General features: G+C 42.3%; 4 protein-coding genes across 7 annotated transcripts; 1 reads left to right on the forward strand and 3 right to left on the reverse strand.

The window, feature by feature from the left end:
- Nucleotides 1-35: 35 nt before the first annotated feature.
- grinaa (glutamate receptor, ionotropic, N-methyl D-aspartate-associated protein 1a (glutamate binding)) lies at nucleotides 36-4,399 on the reverse strand. The gene is made up of 7 exons (XM_049751118.1): nucleotides 4,233-4,399; nucleotides 2,679-2,969; nucleotides 2,490-2,605; nucleotides 2,161-2,361; nucleotides 1,933-2,061; nucleotides 1,716-1,859; nucleotides 36-1,638 (listed from the first exon to the last, which is right to left on the reverse strand). Exons 2-7 carry the CDS (start codon nucleotides 2,956-2,958, stop codon nucleotides 1,489-1,491), a joined length of 1,020 nt encoding a protein of 339 aa, XP_049607075.1. The 5' UTR covers nucleotides 2,959-2,969; nucleotides 4,233-4,399; the 3' UTR covers nucleotides 36-1,488.
- A 301-nt stretch (nucleotides 4,400-4,700) lies between these two features.
- mapk15 (mitogen-activated protein kinase 15) lies at nucleotides 4,701-8,540 on the reverse strand. Its single transcript, XM_049751066.2, has 14 exons — nucleotides 8,396-8,540; nucleotides 7,964-8,062; nucleotides 7,802-7,831; nucleotides 7,419-7,509; nucleotides 7,202-7,332; nucleotides 6,924-7,087; nucleotides 6,712-6,851; nucleotides 6,587-6,644; nucleotides 6,343-6,480; nucleotides 6,123-6,228; nucleotides 5,647-5,884; nucleotides 5,478-5,575; nucleotides 5,258-5,404; nucleotides 4,701-5,183 (listed from the first exon to the last, which is right to left on the reverse strand). Exons 1-14 carry the CDS (start codon nucleotides 8,483-8,485, stop codon nucleotides 4,989-4,991), a joined length of 1,725 nt encoding a protein of 574 aa, XP_049607023.1. The 5' UTR covers nucleotides 8,486-8,540; the 3' UTR covers nucleotides 4,701-4,988.
- Nucleotides 8,541-8,767: 227 nt separating this feature from the next.
- LOC125987048 (uncharacterized) lies at nucleotides 8,768-13,963 on the forward strand. Of its 4 annotated transcripts, none has more exons than XM_049751138.1 (3): nucleotides 8,768-8,908; nucleotides 12,387-12,488; nucleotides 12,565-13,963. In XM_049751138.1, the coding sequence occupies exons 2-3, from the start codon at nucleotides 12,396-12,398 to the stop codon at nucleotides 13,225-13,227; spliced, it is 756 nt and encodes a 251-aa protein (XP_049607095.1). In that variant the 5' UTR covers nucleotides 8,768-8,908; nucleotides 12,387-12,395; the 3' UTR covers nucleotides 13,228-13,963. The 4 variants fall into 4 exon arrangements, with proteins under 4 accessions (XP_049607095.1, XP_049607094.1, XP_049607093.1 ...); XM_049751137.2 differs by lacking the exon at nucleotides 8,768-8,908 and adding an exon at nucleotides 11,031-12,295; XM_049751136.2 differs by lacking the exon at nucleotides 8,768-8,908 and adding an exon at nucleotides 11,031-12,180 and having other exon boundaries at nucleotides 12,319-12,488.
- Nucleotides 9,360-11,954, reverse strand: vps28 (VPS28 subunit of ESCRT-I). Its single transcript, XM_049751149.2, has 10 exons — nucleotides 11,872-11,954; nucleotides 11,375-11,434; nucleotides 11,216-11,247; nucleotides 11,105-11,142; nucleotides 10,942-11,031; nucleotides 10,750-10,855; nucleotides 10,397-10,498; nucleotides 10,222-10,275; nucleotides 9,916-10,007; nucleotides 9,360-9,834 (listed from the first exon to the last, which is right to left on the reverse strand). Exons 2-10 carry the CDS (start codon nucleotides 11,412-11,414, stop codon nucleotides 9,714-9,716), a joined length of 675 nt encoding a protein of 224 aa, XP_049607106.1. The 5' UTR covers nucleotides 11,415-11,434; nucleotides 11,872-11,954; the 3' UTR covers nucleotides 9,360-9,713.
- Nucleotides 13,964-22,603: the final 8,640 nt, after the last annotated feature.

A 22,603-nucleotide genomic window follows, 5' to 3' on the forward strand; every position in this document is an offset into this window, starting at 1 on the left:
GACTCACTTTTGAGAGAAATTAACAGAAGTCCTCACACATTCCACGTTGTTTTAATGTGAAGCCGACAGTGAGGAGGAATGCGTTTCCAATCAAATGGAAGGCATTACGTACAATGCAAACGCGCACCCAGCCTATACACATCTAAGCACTTCTATGTACACCTACGCCTTGCGTTAGATACAAACATCTTTGCCAAGCAACAAACCTTCCCAAATACAAATTGCATTATGTGCTGACAATTCACATGCGACAGGCCATGCATGGGATGGGAAATAAAATGCCAGACAAATCATTAAAAACACTGCGTGAGACTGCAGCGGTACCTTCAGTGTCACTTTGTCACCAGTGTTTGAACATTTCCAGTCCTCAGTTAGTAACTCATCTACATGACGATCAATAAATAAATAAGTTATCATGCATTTGTCTCCGTTGCATGTGTAAATCCAGCGTTCGGCTACTTTATTAGTGGTCATTCCCGTAAAATAATAATGTAAAGCAGCTTACCAATACTTAATGGAAACATGAAACTACAGCACTAAAAAGAAATACGATCACTGCACACCAATGACCAATCAGGAAGAGAAAGGGAAAAAAGTACGACGAAAGGCTTACTTGTACATAATTGTCACACTTTTTCAAGGTTGAGCTAACGCACTAGAAAAGTCAGTGCGAGGGTGTCCGAGACTGGCTCGCTGTTTTAGTTAAGGGCCAGCAAACTCAAGTGAAAACTAAACTGAAAAATATGACCAGAACATAGTCCATGGGAATAAGACGAAATATTTGCAAAAAAGACAAACCAAATTGACGTTGCAACCGTCATGAAAAGAAAAGCAAGTTGTGATAAATTTAGTATTTTAAATTTGTAATTTAGCATCCAAGGTAGACTGCATTTACTGGACGATGTCTTGCGAGTAAATTTTGTGCAATATTTTGCTGGCCCACTGTACCAAAGCGTGAGGTAAGCATGAAGGTAGGAACCAAATCAGATTTTTTTTTTTTTTTTTTAAATAATGCACCTATCAAGAACAAATGGTTTGGTTTTAACAATGAAAATAGCATTCTTCAGTGTCGGCCAGCCCTGCATTACAGCTCCCCTCGCCCCCCAATGATTATTAAGTCGTGTATAGTGCTACGTGGAACTATTTGCAGCTGGACTACCGCGCAAAGGCGATTGACTAATGCTTAAAGAAACGAGCGTCGGGTAGTTTTTCCGCCGTTGCCATGCAGTTACAATCGGAGGGATGATTCCAGCCGAACGTGGCAAACACGCACGGGAGATAGGACGCGTCTCCAGATGGGACGTCGCCGGCGAGTGACCATTTTGTGTTAGCAGAAGCACACAGGGAGTTTTAAACACGGAGAGGGACCACGAGGGTGCTACTGGCAAAAAACGGTCAGTAAATGAAAGAGCAGAAGGAAGGAAGAGGGGGGAAAAAGAAAGGCCGCCAAAAAAGGGAAGAAAGAGAGCCCACTTGCTCCCGCTTTGCTCATTCGCGGGAACGTCCCACGATAGCCAGGATGTAGAGGAATATGTTGACTATGTCTGTGTAGAGGTGGAGGGCGGCGAAGACGTATTCCTCGGGACTCAGAGACAGCTTCTTGTTGCCCAGGAGAAGCTGCGTGTCCACCGCCAGGAACTGAGAAAAACGCCCCCAAAAAAAGACGCATTAACCACTTTAAGCGAGTTAAAGTCCCCGGCCCCTTCCAAACTCACGCAGGTGAATAAGAGGGCCCCCAGCGAGGCGTAGACGATGTGCAGGATCTTGTGGCGGATGAACATGCAGAGGATGCCGAAGAGCAGGAGGACGATGAGGCACACGAAGAGCACGCCTTGGCAGGAAGTGAAGTCGTACTTGCTCTGAAGAACGAGACAAGAATGTACATTAGAAAAGCAACCAGGGTTAGCTCATGTTCATGGGTGCGGTCTCCACCTGTAGTGAGAAGAGGACCACAGTGAAGCAAACCACGGTGGTGATGCCCACGGCCATAATGACGGTGTCTGTGTCATAGAAGCTGGCGATCATGCCCACCATGTAGGACATGCTCAGGGTCAGAATGGACTACAAGATGACACAGAGGAGGGAGACAAAAAATGTGCCCATAAAGAACTTGTCAACATCTGACCCCCCCCACCCATTTTTTTTTTTTGTTTTCTTTACCAGCGCAACCAAGTTCCAGGGGTGCCTGCGGCGAAAGTCCCCACAGCAGCTGAGCGCGATTAGGGACACCAGGAAGACCGCGTAGGAGATGTAGTACGTCCACGGGTTGCGACGTACAAACACCTTGGCGTCGTCCACGAAGGTGAACACAGCCACGAAGGAGAAGGTGACCAGCAGCTGCACTGTGAGGACCATGAAAACCTGAGGGAGGTGAAAAAGGTGGTCACAAGATGGCACTCAAGGCCCCAAAACAAAAACCTTCTGAATATGCTGTGAGATGACTTTCAAAAAGGGTTTGTGATTGTAGGTTTGCCGACGCAGCAAATTACCTTTCTGATAAAGGCCCGTCGGATGCCTTTGTCCTCAAAGCCAGAGTTGGTAAAGTCCTCATTGTCGTAGTAAGTGGGAGGCACGTCGCCATGGTAACCGGGGCTACCAGCAGGTGCTGGGAAAACAAATGGCATTAACACCAGGACATTCAAACTTGCACATCTGTTTTCTTTGGGCTGTTCACTCACCAGAGGGGTCCCCAGGGAAGCCCGGCTGCCCGGATCCTTGCTGGTAGGGCCCCTGTGGGTAGGGCCCCTGTGGGTAGGGCATCTGAGGGTAGGGCATCTGCGGGTAAGAAGCGGGGCCAAAGCCTGTCTGAGGGAAGCCCGGCTGGCCGTAGCCGGCGGCCGGCGGGTACGGGCCTCCAGGGGCCTGGCTGTAGTTGGGCGGCGGCATGGTGAAGCCCTGCTGCGGGGGGCCATAGACGTTGTTGTGGAGTGGGGGGAAGCCACTCTTGTCCTGGGACATCTTGTGTCAAGCTAGGAAAAGCAGAAATACAGCAACAAATTGAAATGGAGTATTTGACTCTTTTGAATGACAACTTTTGCCCAAAAGGAAACAAAAGGAGCCTCTTCAAAACAAAGTAAAAGCCACATGAACAATTAGCTCTGCAAGCTAATTAGCCACCCATGCACACACGTGCAGGTGCATGCGAAGAGCAAGGACTTGGCAACAAAATGCATGATTTTGTCATGCTGATTTTGTCTGAGGTCCACAACTAAAATCTCATTTGGCTTGAGATGAGAGCTGCCATCAAGACTATAAACTGCTGTCAACAGTTGTCAGAAAGACACCCGCCACCAACGACTACACCATTTGTGCCCTGCAACTGATTGGTAATCAGTCAAGGATGTCAACCACCTCCTGTCCTATCCAAAGTCAGCTGGTATAGGCTCCAGCTCACCCATGACTGCAATGAGCACAAGATTGCTGATGAGAGCAGACCTGTAAAATTGCTTGTAATCTCTTTAACCTAGCATGGCAAACACATGGGTGAAAAATTAATCAATTTAACCGGTACCAAACAAACCATAAGATTGTTCAAACACACGAGGTCAATAACACATGGCATTTTAAAATGTTGCAAGTTAACTTGTTTTTGTGTCCAAAGAGCCATTCATAAACAAGTATCAACCATCCTACGGTTTTATAATTTCAACATCACAATATTGACGGAAATGTTGATGCAATCGGATAAAAATAAGCCACTTTGAGCAAAGAGCATCAACGCAGGCTAGGTGGCGTTCTGCACCATTTGGGGAAACGAAACAAACATCCATACATGAAGCACCCGTAGGGGGCACTCCTCCAGCAATAACGAGGCCTTGCCGTATCAAACGAATGCGACACACGTCGTCGTTTATTGAAAATGAAACATTGTGGAAAAAGGTGGCCGAGAGGAGACTATATGGTAAAGACCTCTTAAAGACGGCGATGAGCGATTATCCGAGCTAGTGAGCGAACACCGCAAGATCGCCCCGCGATGACGGCTTTTCTGTTATTTTACCTCACGCCCAGTGGACGTTCTGAGGGATTAAAACGTAGTTAACGTTTTCAGCATATTTACAAGCCACGCTTGGATCACTTGACGTTGTTCATTTCTGCTCATGCGAGGCTAAACGTCATCCGGGCGAGTAGCTACTTGCTAAACTAGAAGACTGCTGCAAACGGACCAACGAAAAAAAACCGCTTATAACGGTTCAAATTTGATCGAGTTGCTGCCATATAGTACGATTATTTACCGTCTACTTCTCCTTCTTCCTGGAACGTTGCTTGGAGGCCGTGTGGTGTTTTGATTTATAATTTCGTCGTCGCTTGAGTGTGTTTGGTGCGGTGGAGTCTACGACGTCAAATGGTCGTGTGGGTCAGTTGATTACGTCACCTCGCGACGTGGTCACATAACGACATGCGCCGTTGTGACGTCACGTGGGTTGTTTTTGTCATCGCAACCTAAACAGATGAAACCTTTTGTTTTTTAAATGACACATTACAAAAAAAAAAAATTATTCCATTTTCATAGTTTCTACTTCAAGATTTAATTATTTTTTTCATGGGTAAATAAGTCAAGTGGGTTGTTTTTGTCATCGCAACCTAAACAGATGAAAGCTTTTGTTTTTTAAATGACACATTACAAAAAAAAAAAAAATCCATTTTCATAGTTTCTACTTCAAGATTTAATTATTTTTTTCATGGGTAAATAAGTCAAACTGTTGCCATCACAAACATTTTATTAACAATACAGGTAATGTTCTACTGATTCATAGAGGCCATCCATGGTATTCTCACAAAAGCAAAAAACTCATGGTCTTCTCACAAAGGTCAAAAATTGTTGTCAACATGCTAATTGATCAGAAATTTCATTTTCCTCTCTCACAAAGGTTTGATAAGAAATTGTCCTTTCTTCTTATGAAACCACCTTGAGAAGAATTGGTCTCTTTAAAATGTCCTTAATGAAGCAGGACCACCCCCCCTCACCCCTGCCGTTAGGGCATAACACACTATTGGTTGCATGTTCGCGCCTGAAGCAGGTTGTCCAGCTCCGTCTTGCTGATGGTTCCGTACGCCTGGCAGTAGCTGCCCAGCTTTGCGCGTGGGTCACCCGCCGCCGCCACGTTGCAGTTGTTCTGGAAAACCTTCTTGCTGAAGCACGGCGCCGGTCGTCCATCGCGGGCTTGAGAGCCTGAGTGCTGGTTCTGCGCGGGACATGGGTAAAAGAAGAAAGTAGTCTGGAAAGTGCTTGAATAACCACAAATGTTCTCTCGCTCACCGGGTTAGCGTTGGCGATGCTCAGTCCCGGAGGCGATTCGTGCTTGCGTACCAGCAGGTTGTTCTGAGAATGGGCGAATGCCAGGGAGAAAGCCCGGTTTGGGTGCGCCGGGGCCGAGCGACCGCGCTGGATAATCTGGTCCATGGACTTTGGGAAAGAGGAAAACTTTATAGCGATGTTGTAATAAAAGATAAGGGAAAAAAAAATAGACCAGACTTACTGTGTTAGCTCTGTTGCCCTCTGTTGGCGACGAGGTGGCACTGTTGCTCCTCTGTCTTGCTCCTCTGGTGCCGGCCGCGTTTGAGTGAAGGAAGCCATCTGGATGAGACAGTCGGACCTACCGTTTACCTATCTGGTTTGTTGATGCCGGTGGCTAACGTCAGACCTACTTGGGGCGTGTGTGATGGGGTTATAGGTGCATCTGCCCGCGTGGGGGTACCCTGAAGGGTCCGGCTTGTCCGCAGGAGGCGGCGGCGACGCGTTCTCTGCCTGGCGTGGACTTTCACCTTCGGGCTTTGTGTCCCTTTTCTCGTCTCCTCCCTCCTTTTGGCCATCCCTGACGGTCACGACCTTTGTGGGTTGGAGGAGCCGCAGCATACCCTGATGGCTTTTCCTCTCTCGAATCATCTGCGAGGCAATGTCATGTTTACTTTATGAAGACCACAGAGACTCACAAGTTGTGATTTCTTCCGGTTGGGCAATTTTCTGCTTTTGCTTGCCATTTATATTTTACAATATAGCGTCATTTTTTTCATTGTGGAATAGATTGGTTACATTTCATTTCATTTCAATGGGTCCAATTGATTGTGTCTAACTGGCTTGGTCGCGAAAAAACGAAATTCCCGAGATACAATTTTGCTTGTACCTCATATAATTTGTTGCGGTACTGCTCCACTGATAACTGCACGTCGTCATCCAGTGGCAGAATTACGTCGTAGTTGAGTGACGGCTCCTTGCCCGGATTGTGGAACCTGCAACGACGATTTGGACGAGACGGACCGACAATGCAATACATCATCTACCCAAAGTCAAGAGAACTCACAATAGTGGCATCAGAAAGGAACGGCGACATGTCATGTTGGTACCTGGCTACGTAAGGATGCCGGAGGGCTTTTTCCGCAGTCAGCCTCTTGTCAGGGTTGAAGACCAGCAAACCCTTGAGGAGGTCCAGGGCGTCAGGCGGCGCAGACACCTGTAGGAGGTCCTCTAAAAGAACCTGCGGCCTGGCCGGGGAAGGACAGGTATTTCACATTAAAAAAAATCGGAATAGTAAAACTTTTAGACTGCAAGATAGCAGAACAAAATAGAAAATAAGAACAGTTGTCTTACTTCTGTAATATTCTCTGAATGACCGACGACCCAATTTCAGACTTGACGGCGAGGATATCTGCCAGTTCAAGAGCATTCATTTGAAAATCAAATATTCTCCAAAGTGGGGCCGGCATAGCGCTCACCTTCTGGACACGGGTGCGGTATGGCCCCCATGATCCTCTCGATCTGATTGATGGTTGACGTTCCGGGGAACAAGGCCTTTCCCAGCAACATCTCGCCCAGGATGCAGCCCAGGCTCCACATGTCCACGCCCTTCGTGTACCTTTCGAACCACACTGGTTGTTTGCACCACTTGTTACATGACTGCGATCCCTTCAACGGGTCACGGTCGTACCTGGTGGACCCCAGCAGGATCTCGGGGGCTCGGTACCACCTGGTGGCCACGTACTCCGTCAGCGCTGGGTTTACAGCATCCTCCTGGTCTTGGTTGAGCGATCGGGCCAAGCCGAAGTCGCACAGCTTGACCACGCAGTCTGAGTCCAGCAGCACGTTGGAAGGCTGGGGAAAAAAAACGTTGGACACACATTGTAGCATGTTGAGCCTTAACTATAATCAAAATGGCTGACTTGCTGAGACATGGCCATAGCTCTGTCAAACTTAGTGGAATGGCACCTTTTGGTCCCGGTGGATGACGTTCCCCGAGTGCAGATATTTGACCGCCTTGAGCAGCTGGTACATGACGTACCGCTTGTGGATGTCCTTCAGTAGTGATCCTTTCTTTATCACTGCATGCAGGTCACTGTCTGGATAATTTTTTTTTTTATAAAAATTAAAAGAGGTTACTTTGCCTTTGTTAAAGCACGTCCTGCAGAAGCCTTCCCAAACTCACCCATGTATTCAAAAATGAGATAAATGTCTTTGTCATTTTGTGCCCGGATGACATTTTGGAGTTTGACCACATTGGGGTGATCGCCAAACTCCTGCGCAAATGACAACGATGACAGAACACTTGATGAATTCTGACCCTGTGCCGATATTTGATATTTCTCATTGATATTGGCTTTGGGGCTGAATTCTTGCTTCAGGGGGCGCTACAAAACCAACTTTCCAGGGAAAGTCTGGTTGAACATTAACAGGCAGATAGTGTGTCAAAGCTTTGTACACAAAAAGGCATGAAGGGATTATGAACAGAAATAATAATTGACACATTTACTTTATGGGTTTCCAAACAGCAGTGTAACAGTGATTTTTTTTTTTATTGCGAGGTTTTACCTGCAATAACACGACTTCTCGAAAGGTCCGCTGTTAAAAAATACAAAAGTAAAACAATCAGGATGTAAACTCCGAGCACTCAAGCATCCTGATGATGTAATCATTAGCCAAACATGGGAACATTTGAGTTTCCTGTCTCAAATGAATTACAAAATGGCCCACCTGAGCATCTGTCTTGTTTTTGAAGGCATCGAAAATCTTCTTCACCGCCACAATTTCTCCCGTTTGCCTGTCCACCGCCTTCCAAACAATGCCGTACGCCTACCACAAGGACACAAAAAACTATTTGAAATGCGTAAAAAAGTTTTTGCTCCAACATTAGCTGTTTGTAACTAGCAATTTTGGATGCACTCCCCTCAGGTGTAAAACAGGTTAAGCAACTAGTGACAGTGACACTTAGTAATTAAGGTCCGCATTTTGTGGGGAAGTTAATTCCAGTACGTAGCAATACCACCGAGCAAATGGTTCGTCCTTCAAGTCCAAATAAACATCAAAAAGGAAAAAACTAAGGGAAAAAAAGTTGAACGTTAAACACCTTAAAGGTGTGTGATGCGTTCACGTTCCCTCTGTACAAATGTAAAACCTACCACTCACCCCTTTGCCAAGTCTTTTCTTTATCTCGTATTTTGTGGAAATGTGATCCTCCACTTCAGGCATGCCCCCGGATTTCACACTTTTGCTCATTTTGAACACTTGCGCACTCCTTCCACAACTGTGCCGCAAAAAGTCGGACGACAATCGGATGACAAAAGTAATCGCGGCTAACCGGAAGTGGTGACGCGTCTGCAGCCAACAAAGTCGTTATTTTACTCCTTTGGACGCCATTACAATTATATTTGAGCGTTGCGTGGGTCTCTTGGTCGCATTAGTGTCTGTTTAGAAGTTGGAAGTGTTTAGCAAGTCCCGTTAAACGAAGTCGGCCGGTGGGGAGGAGACAAGCAGGTGGAGCCATTTTACATCCGACACTAAACAGCCATTTTAAAGTTACACTTCCCTCCTCGCGGTCAGTTTGTAGCCGGGTAACCAACGCATGCTTGCCGATCGGCCGTGTGGTGTTTCGCGACAAGTCGGGGACGAGTCGATGTGGCGGCCGTATGAGCCCGGGAGGTGAGTTTTGTCTCAACTTGTAGTCGTGGAAACCGTACGGCGCGGCCAGCCAACAGGCGGCGACGACTGCCGTGACGACACGCGTTAACTGTTGTCATGGTGACACGCCTGGCGTAAGAGAGCGGCGCGTATTGCGCAATCCCCTTCTTTCATCATAGTTACTTCACTTCAGTGAAATTCTAAAGAGGAAGATACAATCTGGTTTTCTGTATTAAAGAAACTGAAAAAAGATATGTATATGAGGAATTACTGTAAAGGGATATTATATCTAAAAGAATTAAAGGCGTTAGCTTTGTCGCCCTCAGCTGGTAATAAAGGACAAAGACCTTTTTTTCATCACAAAGAAATTCAACTAAATTCAGTTTCAGAAAACTGTGAAAGGTTTTTTACTTGTTTTAATTTTTTATGAAATATAGAACTGTGTAAAAACAAGAACCACAGTAAGATCACATTTTAAGGTATATTTAAACTTTTATTGTTAAAAAGAGTAAGTGTGTATGATTCTGGATGTAATTATCCTAACATTTGTATATACATTTTAATAAATATTTACTGAAGTCGATAAACGGGGGTGGGGGGCCTGATTAGCTAAAAGAAGACATTGAGAAATCCAATATATTACTGTACATGAATTACATTAATCGTTCCAGGTATTAATAGGATACAAAGCCTAATTACTTAAATTATTTCCCTGTCATTTTGATGACAATAATATTGTAGGAAGAAAGAAGGGAACAAAGAAAGAGTACCAAATATCAATAAGGACACATGGAAAGGTCATGTAACCTTAACAAAGACGAATAGCTCAAGAAGAGTGCAGGAAGCGGTTGAAGGCGTTATAGGCCGACTCCAGGTCAAAGAGCATCTGGCGCACTTGGCTGTCGTCCAGCTCGTCTGAGGCTGACATGCTGCTCAGGGTACTTAACCTGATGACATGAAAGATGCAGTGAACATGGCGCCAGCTTGCTCGCAAAATGAACGCCGGCTTGCTAGTGACGTTGACTCACCACCGGCTGACTTTGTCCTTAGCCTCCGAATCGGGAGGCATGTTGCTCATTCGGTTCATGGTCTCCATCAGCTCGCGCAGATCCGGTTGGATCTAATGCAAACAGAGTTAAACATTCAAGCTTTATAATTCTGTTGATAACCAAAACAGCAGCACCTATCAAGACACAATATCAAGTGTGGAAACAAGTATTGAAGATAATCTGAGGAGAGGTATAAGGAGAATTTAGCGACAATTAGCTTTCTCGTAAACCTGCAGACCCGCCTCCGCCTACCGTTTTACTTAGAGTCAAAGTCTTGGGACCTACCTCGTCCATGGCTCTGATCTCCAATCTCAGTTTGTCCATGACGGTGATAAACAGCTAAAAAACCAAGTGGAAAAACAAATACGTAAGTGAGGATCACCTCGAGAAAACGAGACCAGTAATTTTTAAATCTCCTCGCGTGAGTGTCCCATCTGGTCTGATTGAAGAGGGGACATACAGAAACGATGTCGGCAATGCAGCGGTTCAAATTGCCCTTGTCGTCCTTGATGGTGATTGGCCGATCCTCCTTGATCCTTTCCATGGCTAGCGGGCAATCTAGCTAAAAGAGGAGAAAAGGATCAGCATAAGTACATCATTAGCGTTAGCAGCAGCAAAAAACAAAATCAAGGTTAACAATAAATAAGTGTGTGACGCTATACAGCAGAACACCCAAAATCAAACACAATTAACTTTTGCCAGTGATCCTTTTCACCCACTATGGAATTCAACATAAACATGACAATCACCTCGTAGCAAAGTGCCACATCAATAAGTTTTATTTTAAATTTGATATAATTTTGGAAAACTTACTCTGTACTTGCGGCAAAAGTCGTCGATTGAGCCCACGTCGGAGCCCTGCACCTGTTTGAAAGCCGCCTTGTACTGTACCAAAAGTCTGGAACACGAGCCGGTGTACCTAAAAAAAAAAAAAAAAAAAGGCATCCCGGTATCAACAGAGACAACAAAGTCAAGGCATTTTCAAATCCCAAATTCCAAACTCACTCATTGGGTGTGACGCAGTCTTTGATGTAGGCTTTCTCCAAGGCCTGCAAGGTCTTGACAACAGCAAATAACTCCGCCATGTTGTCATACCTTCATGAAGAAGCATCCCACAGTGATTATGAACCTTCACATCAATGGGGAGGGAGCATCATGTGACACTTACTTTTCTCTTTCTCTTGCATTTTTGTACAATTTCACCTCCTGGAATGATTAAAAAAATAAACATATGCGGTCACATTATTTGAGATAAACTGTGAATATGCTCAACTTTTACCTCGTAGAGCTCAGGTTTATGGGGTGCAGATCCTGGAAGATTAAGCCACAACTTCAGATGTGTTTTATACATATGACATTGAGATTTGCTATTCATTATTTGCAAATGTCCTTATTATAGGACTATTAAGGTGTTATTTTTAAATAAAAGGCACCTTACCTCCTCCCATGCTGCCTGTAACCGGAATGCCATGAAACATGTTTGATGAATCAACTTAATCTAAGGAAATAAGGATTTGTGTCACTGTTTGGCGAGTTAATGAATTTTATATTCAGTCCAATCTCTAAATCATTATTATTAACACGTCACGGAAGTAGCATGCCGCCACGTACGACTAAACTCGCTAATTCGAAACAATGGTAATCCTATTAAAAAGTTTGAATTTAACAGCAACACGAAAAAAAAAACTGTTGAAGAATGCCAACAAGCGAGCAGCTTGGCGTCTCGTTTGTTACAGTAAACCGGTTAGCTTGAAATTAGCTTCCAGTGCTATTTCGTAACAATGGCCAATAAATTTGCCATGACTTGAAATATGTAGTTAAAAGCTAACTTTTTGTGCCTTCTTATTTACGTCAAAATCGGTTGTCTCATGTGTCTTTGATTTGTCAATGTTAGATTTAGAACCGAAAATATATACGTTCAAAAGAGACGCTTACCCTTTTCCGTGTCGCTGCTATGACGTCAAAGTAAACACACCCTGCTACCAGGACCAGAAAAGTTGTGCCCAACGCGCCTGAAAGAAATTCAACTATTATTTTCTTTAAATTCACATTCTCGGACGGTTAAAATTAGCATTTCAATTTCCTGAAACCCGACAGTACTACAGGCCAGTGTTGTTATCAAGCCGGTTCATGCATATGGGCCCCACGCGTTATTTGGGGCAGTCAAACGTCAGGGTCAGCCTGTCGCCACGGCGCCAGACTCAAACAACGAAGATAAAAAAAATCGACGTCAACAAGAAAAAGGTCAACCTAAACACAAATTAACATTTTAACGTAGAGTTTGAACTGTTTTCATGTTTGTTTAAGTCGGTTAAACAGCTACTTTGTGACTGTCATTCCGAGTGTTTCGAATTGACAGGTACCTTTTGTCGTTATTTCTAGTGGACGTAGTCAAGCCCACCAACTGTCGATTCGCAGAAGTAATAATTTTTCAAAATATATTTCCCGAGGCTGCCACGATGAAGACATCCAAAGGGCTTCAGTCGAAACCTGCCCTTGAAGAATGTGGCGTGTGGTTGGACACGGTGGAGCTCAAAGGAAGACCTAAACAGGTTAGGCGATAGCAAATAAGACGCGAATAAGACATTTAACCAATTTTAATATACTTTTTTTTTTTTTTTTTTGCAGAAAAAATCCGCCTGGCCCATCTCCAAAATGCTCAACCCGCTTGCTAAAGGTGCTGGCCATTGTTTGGCTGTGGTGTTCAACTTCACGCAAACCAAGATAGAAATGCCAAAGACCAAACAGAGCTCTATATCCAGCTACTTTCCACCTCGAAATAAATCTGTTCTGGCATCGGGAGGAAAATGCGAGAGCAAGACAGACGTCGAGATGCGCAAAGACAACGCTCACAAGGAAAAAAATCACAACATTCACTGTGAAATACAAGGAGAGCAATCATTTGAGATGGAAGAGGACATCCAGTGCAAAGTCCGAGAGGAGGAACCGCACGAGATTGACAGTAGCCAAGAATCCTCTATTCCGTTACCCCAAACGTTAACAGACTTCGACCTAAGCAAAGACGAAAAGGCCTTTCGGATGGAGGCGAAAAGCAAAACGTCCACTCAGAACCCACTTCAACTTGCTCACTCTTCTCATGACGACGAGAAAGAAAACAGACTCTTCACAGAGTCGTTTTCTCCCCCGAGGAAGCGAGCGAAGCAGCGCGACGATGAGGATAGCCTGGCCTCGATGTTCACGCAGGACTCCGACGGATTTCGGGTGATTGCTCACCGAGCTCAGAGGAGTCCCTTCCAAAAGCGCAACGGCAACGATGGGATGAATGTTTGACGCACTCTTCACACAAGACACTGAGGGGAATTTGGTTATTAAACACTGACACCATGGAACTGTGAACGCATTTTAATTTGTAAAAAGACATTGTTTTGCTTTTAAGGTTTTTCTTTTTAAGACACATTGGAATTGTGTTTAGTACACTAAGGCAGTGGTCCCCAAACCCGCGGACTGGTACCGGTTCGTGGGTCACTTGGTACCCGGCCGCCAAGCCGCACAGGAAAAAAAAAAAAAAAAATCTTTTTATTATCGACGATCAATTCATTCTGGTCAAGATGGTCACGTGACATGTTTCCCCAGTCGAGCCCGCAAAGCTAGCAAAAATGAGTTAGAATTTATTTTGAAAAAGAAAAATTCTCTCCCAATTACATTCGTCGCTGTGTCTCTTGACACAAGACGCTCGGCTCGGTCACGTGACATGTTACCCCAGTCGCTCCCGCAAGGCAAGCAAAAATGAGCAAGAAACAGAAGTTTGGAAAGCTTCTTCGGAAAGGGAAAAAAGCCCAATGAGGAGACTGAAGAAGAAGAGGTGAACACTTCTAAGAAAAGGAAAGCTGCATTTAAAAGAACATTTCTGGAGTCCTTAAAATATGGATTTATTGCCACAGGTGACTGATGCGCCAAGCGCACTCGGCATGTGGCAACAGGCTAGCTAACGAGGCAATGAAGCCTTCAAAACAGCTTCGGCACATGGAGACCAAGCATCCTGCATTAAAAGACAAACTTTAACCACTTTAGGTGTCATTGTGTTCGATTACGCCTGGATGGGACCGGCTCGTTTCTGAGAGACAAGCTCGGTGCTCCCAATAATTCTATGTAATGGTGAGTTTTATGTGGTTAATATTTGTTTTTATGCCAGTCGATTCATTTTATTTAATCGTATTTATATATTTATTATAAATGTATTATTTGTTTATATAGACACGTAACCGATCCATGGCACAAAAAAGGTTGGGGACTAGTGATGTGCATTCCAGTTCTTTCAAGTGAACTGAATCTTTAGAATCAGTTCACTCAAAAGATTCGTTCAAACGAATCGTCAACGACCCCCCCCCCTCCGCCACTCCCCCACCTCCGCAACCACCCCCACACAGACACACTGTTGTTTTTTTTTTTAGAACATTCAAGATTCAAGAATCCACATCTCGTGAAAACAACCCATACAGAGCATACAATAGAACTACATAACACCCCCCCAATCTTTTTTATTATATATAATAATAATTGGCTCGGGTAATTCACACATTTCTTTCTATAATACAACACCTACACACTGATCCGTTGGCAACAGTCTCTCACCCGGTCGTGAACGGGAAGTTGCGTCACTGACTCGTTCGTGAACGGGAAATTACGTCACTGACTCGTAAAATCCCGAATTTGGCAATTTTGGGAATGTCGAGAATCTTTACGAATGTGATTTGAATGTGCTGAATGTTGTGGAATAGGTAGGCAAAAGATGAACAGTTGAAAGTTGGAACGGCTTGAATCGGTGGAAAAATGTAGAAATTAGAGGCGGAAAAACTAAATTTTGGAGAATTTGGCGTGAATTTCAAATTTGAAAATTTTGAATTTTTGGTAATTGGGAAGTTGTGGAATAGGTAGGGAAAAGATGAACAGTTGAAAGTTGGAATGGGTTGAATTGGTTGAAAAATGTAGAAATTAGAGGTGAAGAACGAAATTTTGCGGGAATTTAAAACATGAAATCAGGAAATTTTGGAATTTGGCAATTTTGCGAATGTCAAGAATCTTTCCGAATGTGATTTGAATGTGCTGAATGATGTGAATTTCAAACTGGAACGATGTAAATGTGAAATGTTGAATGTGCCATTAAGAATGAATGGGGAAAACTTTGTCGTAAATTCGCGAATTTTACGAAAACGGAAAGTTTTCGGAATGAGAAAAATGCAAGTGCGCATCTCGTGAATATTTGGAATATGTCAAAAGTGGAATGAGTGAACCGGTTGAATTATGTGGAAGGAGTAGCAGGACAGAAAAGTGAGGAAAATAAAATAGAATAACTAGAAAATGCAATTTAAAGTTAAAGTTAACGTCGCAATGATCGTCACACACACACACCTGGGTGTGGTGAAATTTGTCCTCTGCATTTAACCCTTCCCCGTGTGATTTTGATCCATCCCCTGGGGGACAGGGGAGCAGTGAGCAGCAGCGGTGCCGCGCTCGGAATCATTTGGTGATCTAACCCCCCAATTCCAACCCTTAATGCTGAGTGCCAAGCAGGGAGGCAATGGGTCCCATTTTTATAGTCTTTGGTATGACCCGCCCGGGGTTTGAACCCACAACCTTCCAGTCTCAGGGCGGACACTCTACCACGAGGCCACTGAGATGGTGGCTCAATTTCTGGAGAAATTGCGTGTGAAGGCGAAAACTTTGAATAACTTCTCGGGGAATGATGCAGAATGATGTTGAAATGAGTTGAATTACTTGAGAAATGTGGAAAATAGAAGTGTAAAACGAAATTTTGGAGAATTTGTGGTGAAAATGTGTAATTTTTGGTGAGTGGGAAGTTGTGGAATGCGTAGGAAAATGGTGAACAGTTGAAAGTTTGAACGGGTTGAATCGGTTCAAAAATGTAGAAATAAGAGTTGAAAAATGAAATTTTGGAGAATTTGGTTGAATTTCAAATTTGAAAGTTTGGAATTTTTGGTAAGTGGAAAGTTATGGACTAGGTAGGCAAAAGATGAACAGTTGAACGTTGGAATGGGTTGAATCGGTTGGAAAATGTAGAAATTAGAGTAGAAAAACGAAATTTAGAAAAATTTGGTTGAATTTCAAATTTAAAAATTTGGAATTTTTAGTAGGTGAGAAGTTGTGGAATAGGCAGGCAAAATATGTACAGTTGAAAGTTGGAATGGGTTGAATCAGTTTAAAAAGGTAGAAATTAGAGGTGAAAAACAAAATTTTGTGAAATTTTGTCGAAATCTTAAACATGAAAACGTGAAATTTTTGAATTTGGCAATTTTGGGAATGTCGAGAATCATTCCGAATGTATTTTGAATGTGCTGAATGATGTGAATTTAAAAGTGGAACGACGTAAATGAGAAATGTCGAATCTGTTATTAAGAATGAATGGGGAAAAATTTGTCGTAAGTTCGCGAATTTTGCGAAATCGGAAAATTTTCGGAACGAGAAAAATGGAAGCGCTCATCTCGTGAATATTTGGAACACGTCAAAAGTGGAACGGAGTGAATCGGATGAACTATGTGGAAGAAGAAGCGGGACAAAAAAGTGTGGAGAATAAAATAGAAGAATAATAATAACTAGAAAATGCAATTTCTGGAGAAATTGCGTGTGAAGGCGAAGACTTTGAATCACTTCTTGGGGAATGATGGCGAATGATGTTGAAATGAGTTGAATTTCTTGAGAAATGTGGAAAATAGAAGTGTAATACTAAATTTTGGAGAATTTGGTTGAATTTCAAATTTGAAGTTTGGAATTTGTGGTAAGTGGGAGGTTGTGGAATAGGTAGGCAAAAGATGAACAGTTGAATGTTGGAACGGGTTGAATCGGTTAAAAAATGTAGACGTGAGAGCAAATGTTGAATCTCCATAGAGAATGAATGGGAATTAAAAGAAAAAGCAATTGCGCCAAAATATTTTGAAATTTGGAACAAAACGTAAAAAAACAGCTTCAGGAGGTTCACTTTTGGGGTTAAAATGTTGAAACGGGTTCAATCGGACAAAAAATGCAAAAGTTAGCGCCTAATGTAGCTATTTATGGCAGTTAATGTTGAAATAAGTTCACTTCCGGGTTGATTTGGGACACTTCCGGTCCATTTGGGTCACTTCCGGTCTGATTAGAGGCACTTCCGGTCCAGCTGAGGTCACTTCCGGTTTATTTGGGGTCACTTCCGGTTTAAAAAGGTCACTTCCGGTTTAAAAAGGTCACTTCCGGTTTGATTTGGGGTCACTTCCGGTTTACCTGAGGTCACTTCCTGTTTACCTAAGGTCACTTCCGGTTTGATTTGGGGCACTTCCGGTTCATTCTAGGTTCATTGGGAGCACTTCAGGGTCAATCCAAGATGGCCGCCACACTGGAAGTGGGGGTCAAGGGTTGAATTGTGTAAGCATAGTGGAAGTGGGGGTGAAGGGGGTGAATATGGTAAGGATGAGGTGACCAAAGTGAATAGAGTTGGAATGGGTTGAATCGGTTGAAAAATGTAGAAATTAGAGTAGAAAAACCAAATTTTGTAGAATTTGGTTGAATTTCAAAATTGAAAATTTGGAAATTTTGGTAAGTGGGAAGGTGTGGAATAGGTAGGCAAAAGATGAACACTTGAAAGTTGGAATGGGTTGAATCGGTTGAAAAACGTAGAAGTTAGAGTAGAAAAACGAAATTTTGGAGAATTTGGTTGAATTTCAAATTTGAAATTTTGGAATTTTTGATAGGTGAGAAGTTGTGGAATAGGCAGGCAAAAGATGAACAGTTGAAAGTTGGAATGGGTTGAATCGGTTGAAAAATGTAGAAATTAGAGTAGAAAAACGAAATTACGAAGAATTTGGTTGAATTTCAAATTTGAAAATTTGGAATTTTTTTGTAAGTGGGAAGTTGTGGAATAGGTAGGCAAAAGATGAACAGTTGGAAGTTGGAACGGGTTGAATCGGTCGAAAAATGTAGAAATTAGAGGTGAAAAACGAAATTTCGTGAAATTTTGTCGGAATTTTTAACGTGAAAACGTGAAATTTTTGAATTTGGGAATTTTGGGAATGTCGAGAATCATTCCGAATGTGGTTTGAATGTGCTGAATGAGGTGAATTTAAAAGGGGAATGACGTAAAAGTGAAATGTCGAATCTGCCATTGAGAATGAATGGGGAAAAATTTGTCGTAAATTCGCGAATTTTGCGAAATCGGAAAATTTTCGGAACGAGAAAAATGGAAGCGCTCATCTCGTGAATATTTGGAATACGTCAAAAGTGGAACGGAGTGAATCGGATGAATTATGTGGAAGAAGAAGCGGGACAAAAAAGTGTGGAGAATAAAATATAATAATAATAATAACTAGAAAATGCAATTTCTGGAGAAATTGCGTGTGAAGGCGAAGACTTTGAATCACTTCTTGGGGAATGATGCCGAATGATGTTGAAATGAGTTGAATTTCTTGAGAAATGTGGAAAATAGAAGTGTAATACTAAATTTTTGAGAATATGGTTGAATTTCAAATTTGATTTTTGGAATTTTTGGTAAGTGGAAAGTTGTGGAATAGGCAGGCAAAGGATGAACAGTTGAATGTTGGAACGGGTTGAATCGGTTAAAAAATGTAGAAGTGAGAGCAAATGTTGAATCCCCATAGAGAATGAATGGGAATTAAAAGAAAAAGCAATTGCGCCAAAATATTTTGAAATTTGGAACAAAACGTAAAAAAACAGCTTCAGGAGGTTCACTTTTGGGGTTAAAATGTTGAAACGGGTTCAATCGGACAAAAAATGCAAAAGTTAGCGCCTAATGTAGCTATTTATGGCAGTTAATGTTGAAATAAGTTCACTTCCGGGTTGATTTGGGTCACTTCCGGTCTATTTGGGTCACTTCCGGTCTGATTAGAGGCACTTCCGGTCCAGCTGAGGTCACTTCCGGTTTATTTGGGGTCACTTCCGGTTTAAAAAGGTCACTTCCGGTTTAAAAAGGTCACTTCCGGTTTGATTTGGGGTCACTTCCGGTTTACCTGAGGTCACTTCCTGTTTACCTAAGGTCACTTCCGGTTTGATTTGGGGCACTTCCGGTTCATTCTAGGTTCATTGGGAGCACTTCAGGGTCAATCCAAGATGGCCGCCACACTGGAAGTGGGGGTCAAGGGTTGAATTGTGTAAGCATAGTGGAAGTGGGGGTGAAGGGGGTGAATATGGTAAGGATGAGGTGACCAAAGTGAATAGAGTTGGAATGGGTTGAATCGGTTGAAAAATGTAGAAATTAGAGTAGAAAAACCAAATTTTGTAGAATTTGGTTGAATTTCAAAATTGAAAATTTGGAAATTTTGGTAAGTGGGAAGGTGTGGAATAGGTAGGCAAAAGATGAACACTTGAAAGTTGGAATGGGTTGAATCGGTTGAAAAACGTAGAAGTTAGAGTAGAAAAACGAAATTTTGGAGAATTTGGTTGAATTTCAAATTTGAAATTTTGGAATTTTTGATAGGTGAGAAGTTGTGGAATAGGCAGGCAAAAGATGAACAGTTGAAAGTTGGAATGGGTTGAATCAGTTGAAAAATGTAGAAATTAGAGTAGAAAAACGAAATTACGAAGAATTTGGTTGAATTTCAAATTTGAAAATTTGGAATTTTTTTGTAAGTGGGAAGTTGTGGAATAGGTAGGCAAAAGATGAACAGTTGGAAGTTGGAACGGGTTGAATCGGTCGAAAAATGTAGAAATTAGAGGTGAAAAACGAAATTTCGTGAAATTTTGTCGGAATTTTTAACGTGAAAACGTGAAATTTTTGAATTTGGGAATTTTGGGAATGTCGAGAATCATTCCGAATGTGGTTTGAATGTGCTGAATGAGGTGAATTTAAAAGGGGAATGACGTAAAAGTGAAATGTCGAATCTGCCATTGAGAATGAATGGGGAAAAATTTGTCGTAAATTCGCGAATTTTGCGAAATCGGAAAATTTTCGGAACGAGAAAAATGGAAGCGCTCATCTCGTGAATATTTGGAATACGTCAAAAGTGGAACGGAGTGAATCGGATGAATTATGTGGAAGAAGAAGCGGGACAAAAAAGTGTGGAGAATAAAATATAATAACTAGAAAATGCAATTTCTGGAGAAATTGCGTGTGAAGGCGAAGACTTTGAATCACTTCTTGGGGAATGATGCTGAATGAAAAGATGAACAGTTGAAAGTTGGAATGGGTTGAATCGGTCAAAAAATGTAGAAATTAGAGGTGAAAAACGGAATTTTGTGAAATTTTGTCGAAATGTTTAACGTGAAAACGTGAAATTTTTGAATTTGGGAATTTTGGGAATGTCGAGAATCATTCCGAATGTGGTTTGAATGTGCTGAATGAGGTGAATTTAAAAGGGGAATGACGTAAATGTGAATTGTCGAATCTGCCATTGAGAATGAATGGGGAAAAATTTGTCGTAAATTCGCGAATTTCGCGAAATCGGAAAATTTTCGGAACGAGAAAAATGGAAGCGCTCATCTCGTGAATATTTGGAATACATCAACAGTGGAACGGAGTGAATCGGATGAATTATGTGGAAGAAGAAGCGGGACAAAAAAGTGGCGGGAATAAAATAGAAGAATAATAATAACTAGAAAATGCAATTTCTGGAGAAATTGCGTGTGAAGGCGAAGACTTTGAATCACTTCTTTGGGAATGATGCCGAATGATGTTGAAATGAGTTGAATTTCTTGAGAAATGTGGAAAATAGAAGTGTAATACTAAATTTTGGAGAATTTGGTTGAATTTCAAATTTGAAGTTTGGAATTTTTGGTAAGTGGGAGGTTGTGGAATAGGTAGGCAAAAGATGAACAGTCAAATGTTGGAACGGGTTGAATTGGTTAAAAAATGTAGAAGTTAGAGCAAATATTGAATCCCCATAGAGAATGAATGGGAATTAAAAGAAAAAATAATTGCGCCAAAATATTGTAAAATTTGGAACAAAACGAAAAAAAACAGCTTCAGGAGGTTCACCTTTGGGGTTAAAATGTTGAAACGGGTTCAATCGGACAAAAAATGCAAAAGTTAGCGACTAATGTAGCTATTTAGGGCAGTTAATGTTGAAATAAGGTCACTTCCGGTTTGATTTGGGTCACTTCCGGTTTGATTAGAGGCACTTCCGGTCCAGCTGAGGTCACTTCCGGTTTATTTGGGGTCACTTCCGGTTTTAAAAGGTCACTTCCGGTTTAAAAAGGTCACTTCCGGTTTGATTTGGGGTCACTTCCGGTTTACCTAAGGTCACTTCCTGTTTACCTAAGGTCACTTGCGGCTTGATATGGGGCACTTCCGGTACATTCTGGGTTCATTGGGGGCACTTCAGGGTCAATCCAAGATGGCCGCCACACTGGAAGTGTGGGTGAAGGAGGTGAATATGGTAAGCATAAGGTAAACAAAGTGAATAAAGTTGGAATGGGTTGAATCGGTTGAAAAATGTGGAAAAAAGAGTAGAAAAACGAAATTGTAGAGAATTTTGGTAAGTGGAAAGTTGTGGAATAGGCAGGCAAAGGATGAAGAGTTGAATGTTGGAACGGGTTGAATCGGTTAAAAAATGTAGAAGTGAGAGCAAATGTTGAATCCCCATAGAGAATGAATGGGAATCAAAAGAAAAAGCAATTGCGCCAAAATATTTTGAAATTTGGAACAAAACGTAAAAAAAAAGCTTCAGGAGGTTCACTTTTGGGGTTAAAATGTTGAAACGGGTTCAATCGGACAAAAAATGCAAAAGTTAGCGCCTAATGTAGCTATTTAGGGCAGTTAATTTTGAAATAAGTTCACTTCCGGGTTGATTTGGGTCACTTCCGGTCTATTTGGGTCACTTCCGGTTTGATTAGAGGCACTTCCGGTCTAGCTGAGGTCACTTCCGGTTTATTTGGGGTCACTTCCGGTTTAAAAAGGTCACTTCCGGTTTAAAAAGGTCACTTCCGGTTTGATTTGGGGTCACTTCCGGTTTACCTAAGGTCACTTCCTGTTTACCTAAGGTCACTTCCGGTTCGATTTGGGGCACTTCCGGTTCATTCTAGGGTCATTGGGAGCACTTCAGGGTCAATCCAAGATGGCCGCCACACTGGAAGTGGGGGTCAAGGGTTGAATTGTGTAAGCATAGTGGAAGTGGGGGTGAAGGGGGTGAATATGGTAAGGATGAGGTGACCAAAGTGAATAAAGTTGGAATGGGTTGAATCGGTTGAAAAATGTAGAAATTAGAGTAGAAAAACCAAATTTTGTAGAATTTGGTTGAATTTCAAAATTGAAAATTTGGAAATTTTGGTAAGTGGGAAGGTGTGGAATAGGTAGGCAAAAGATGAACAGTTGAAAGTTGGAATGGGTTGAATCGGTTGAAAAACGTAGAAGTTAGAGTAGAAAAACGAAATTTTGGAGAATTTGGTTGAATTTCAAATTTGAAATTTTGGAATTTTTGGTAGGTGAGAAGTTGTGGAATAGGCAGGCAAAAGATGAACAGTTGAAAATTGGAATGGGTTGAATCGGTTGAAAAATGTAGAAACTAGAGGTGAAAAACGAAATTTCGTGAAATTTTGTCGGAATTTTTAACGTGAAAACGTGAAATTTTTGAATTTGGGAATTTTGGGAATGTCGAGAATCATTCCGAATGTGGTTTGAATGTGCTGAATGAGGTGAATTTAAAAGGGGAATGACGTAAATGTGAAATGTAGAATCTGCCATTGAGAATGAATGGGGAAAAATTTGTCG

Source organism: Syngnathus scovelli, chromosome 19, assembly GCF_024217435.2.
Source record: "Syngnathus scovelli strain Florida chromosome 19, RoL_Ssco_1.2, whole genome shotgun sequence".
NCBI lineage: Eukaryota > Metazoa > Chordata > Actinopteri > Syngnathiformes > Syngnathidae > Syngnathus > Syngnathus scovelli.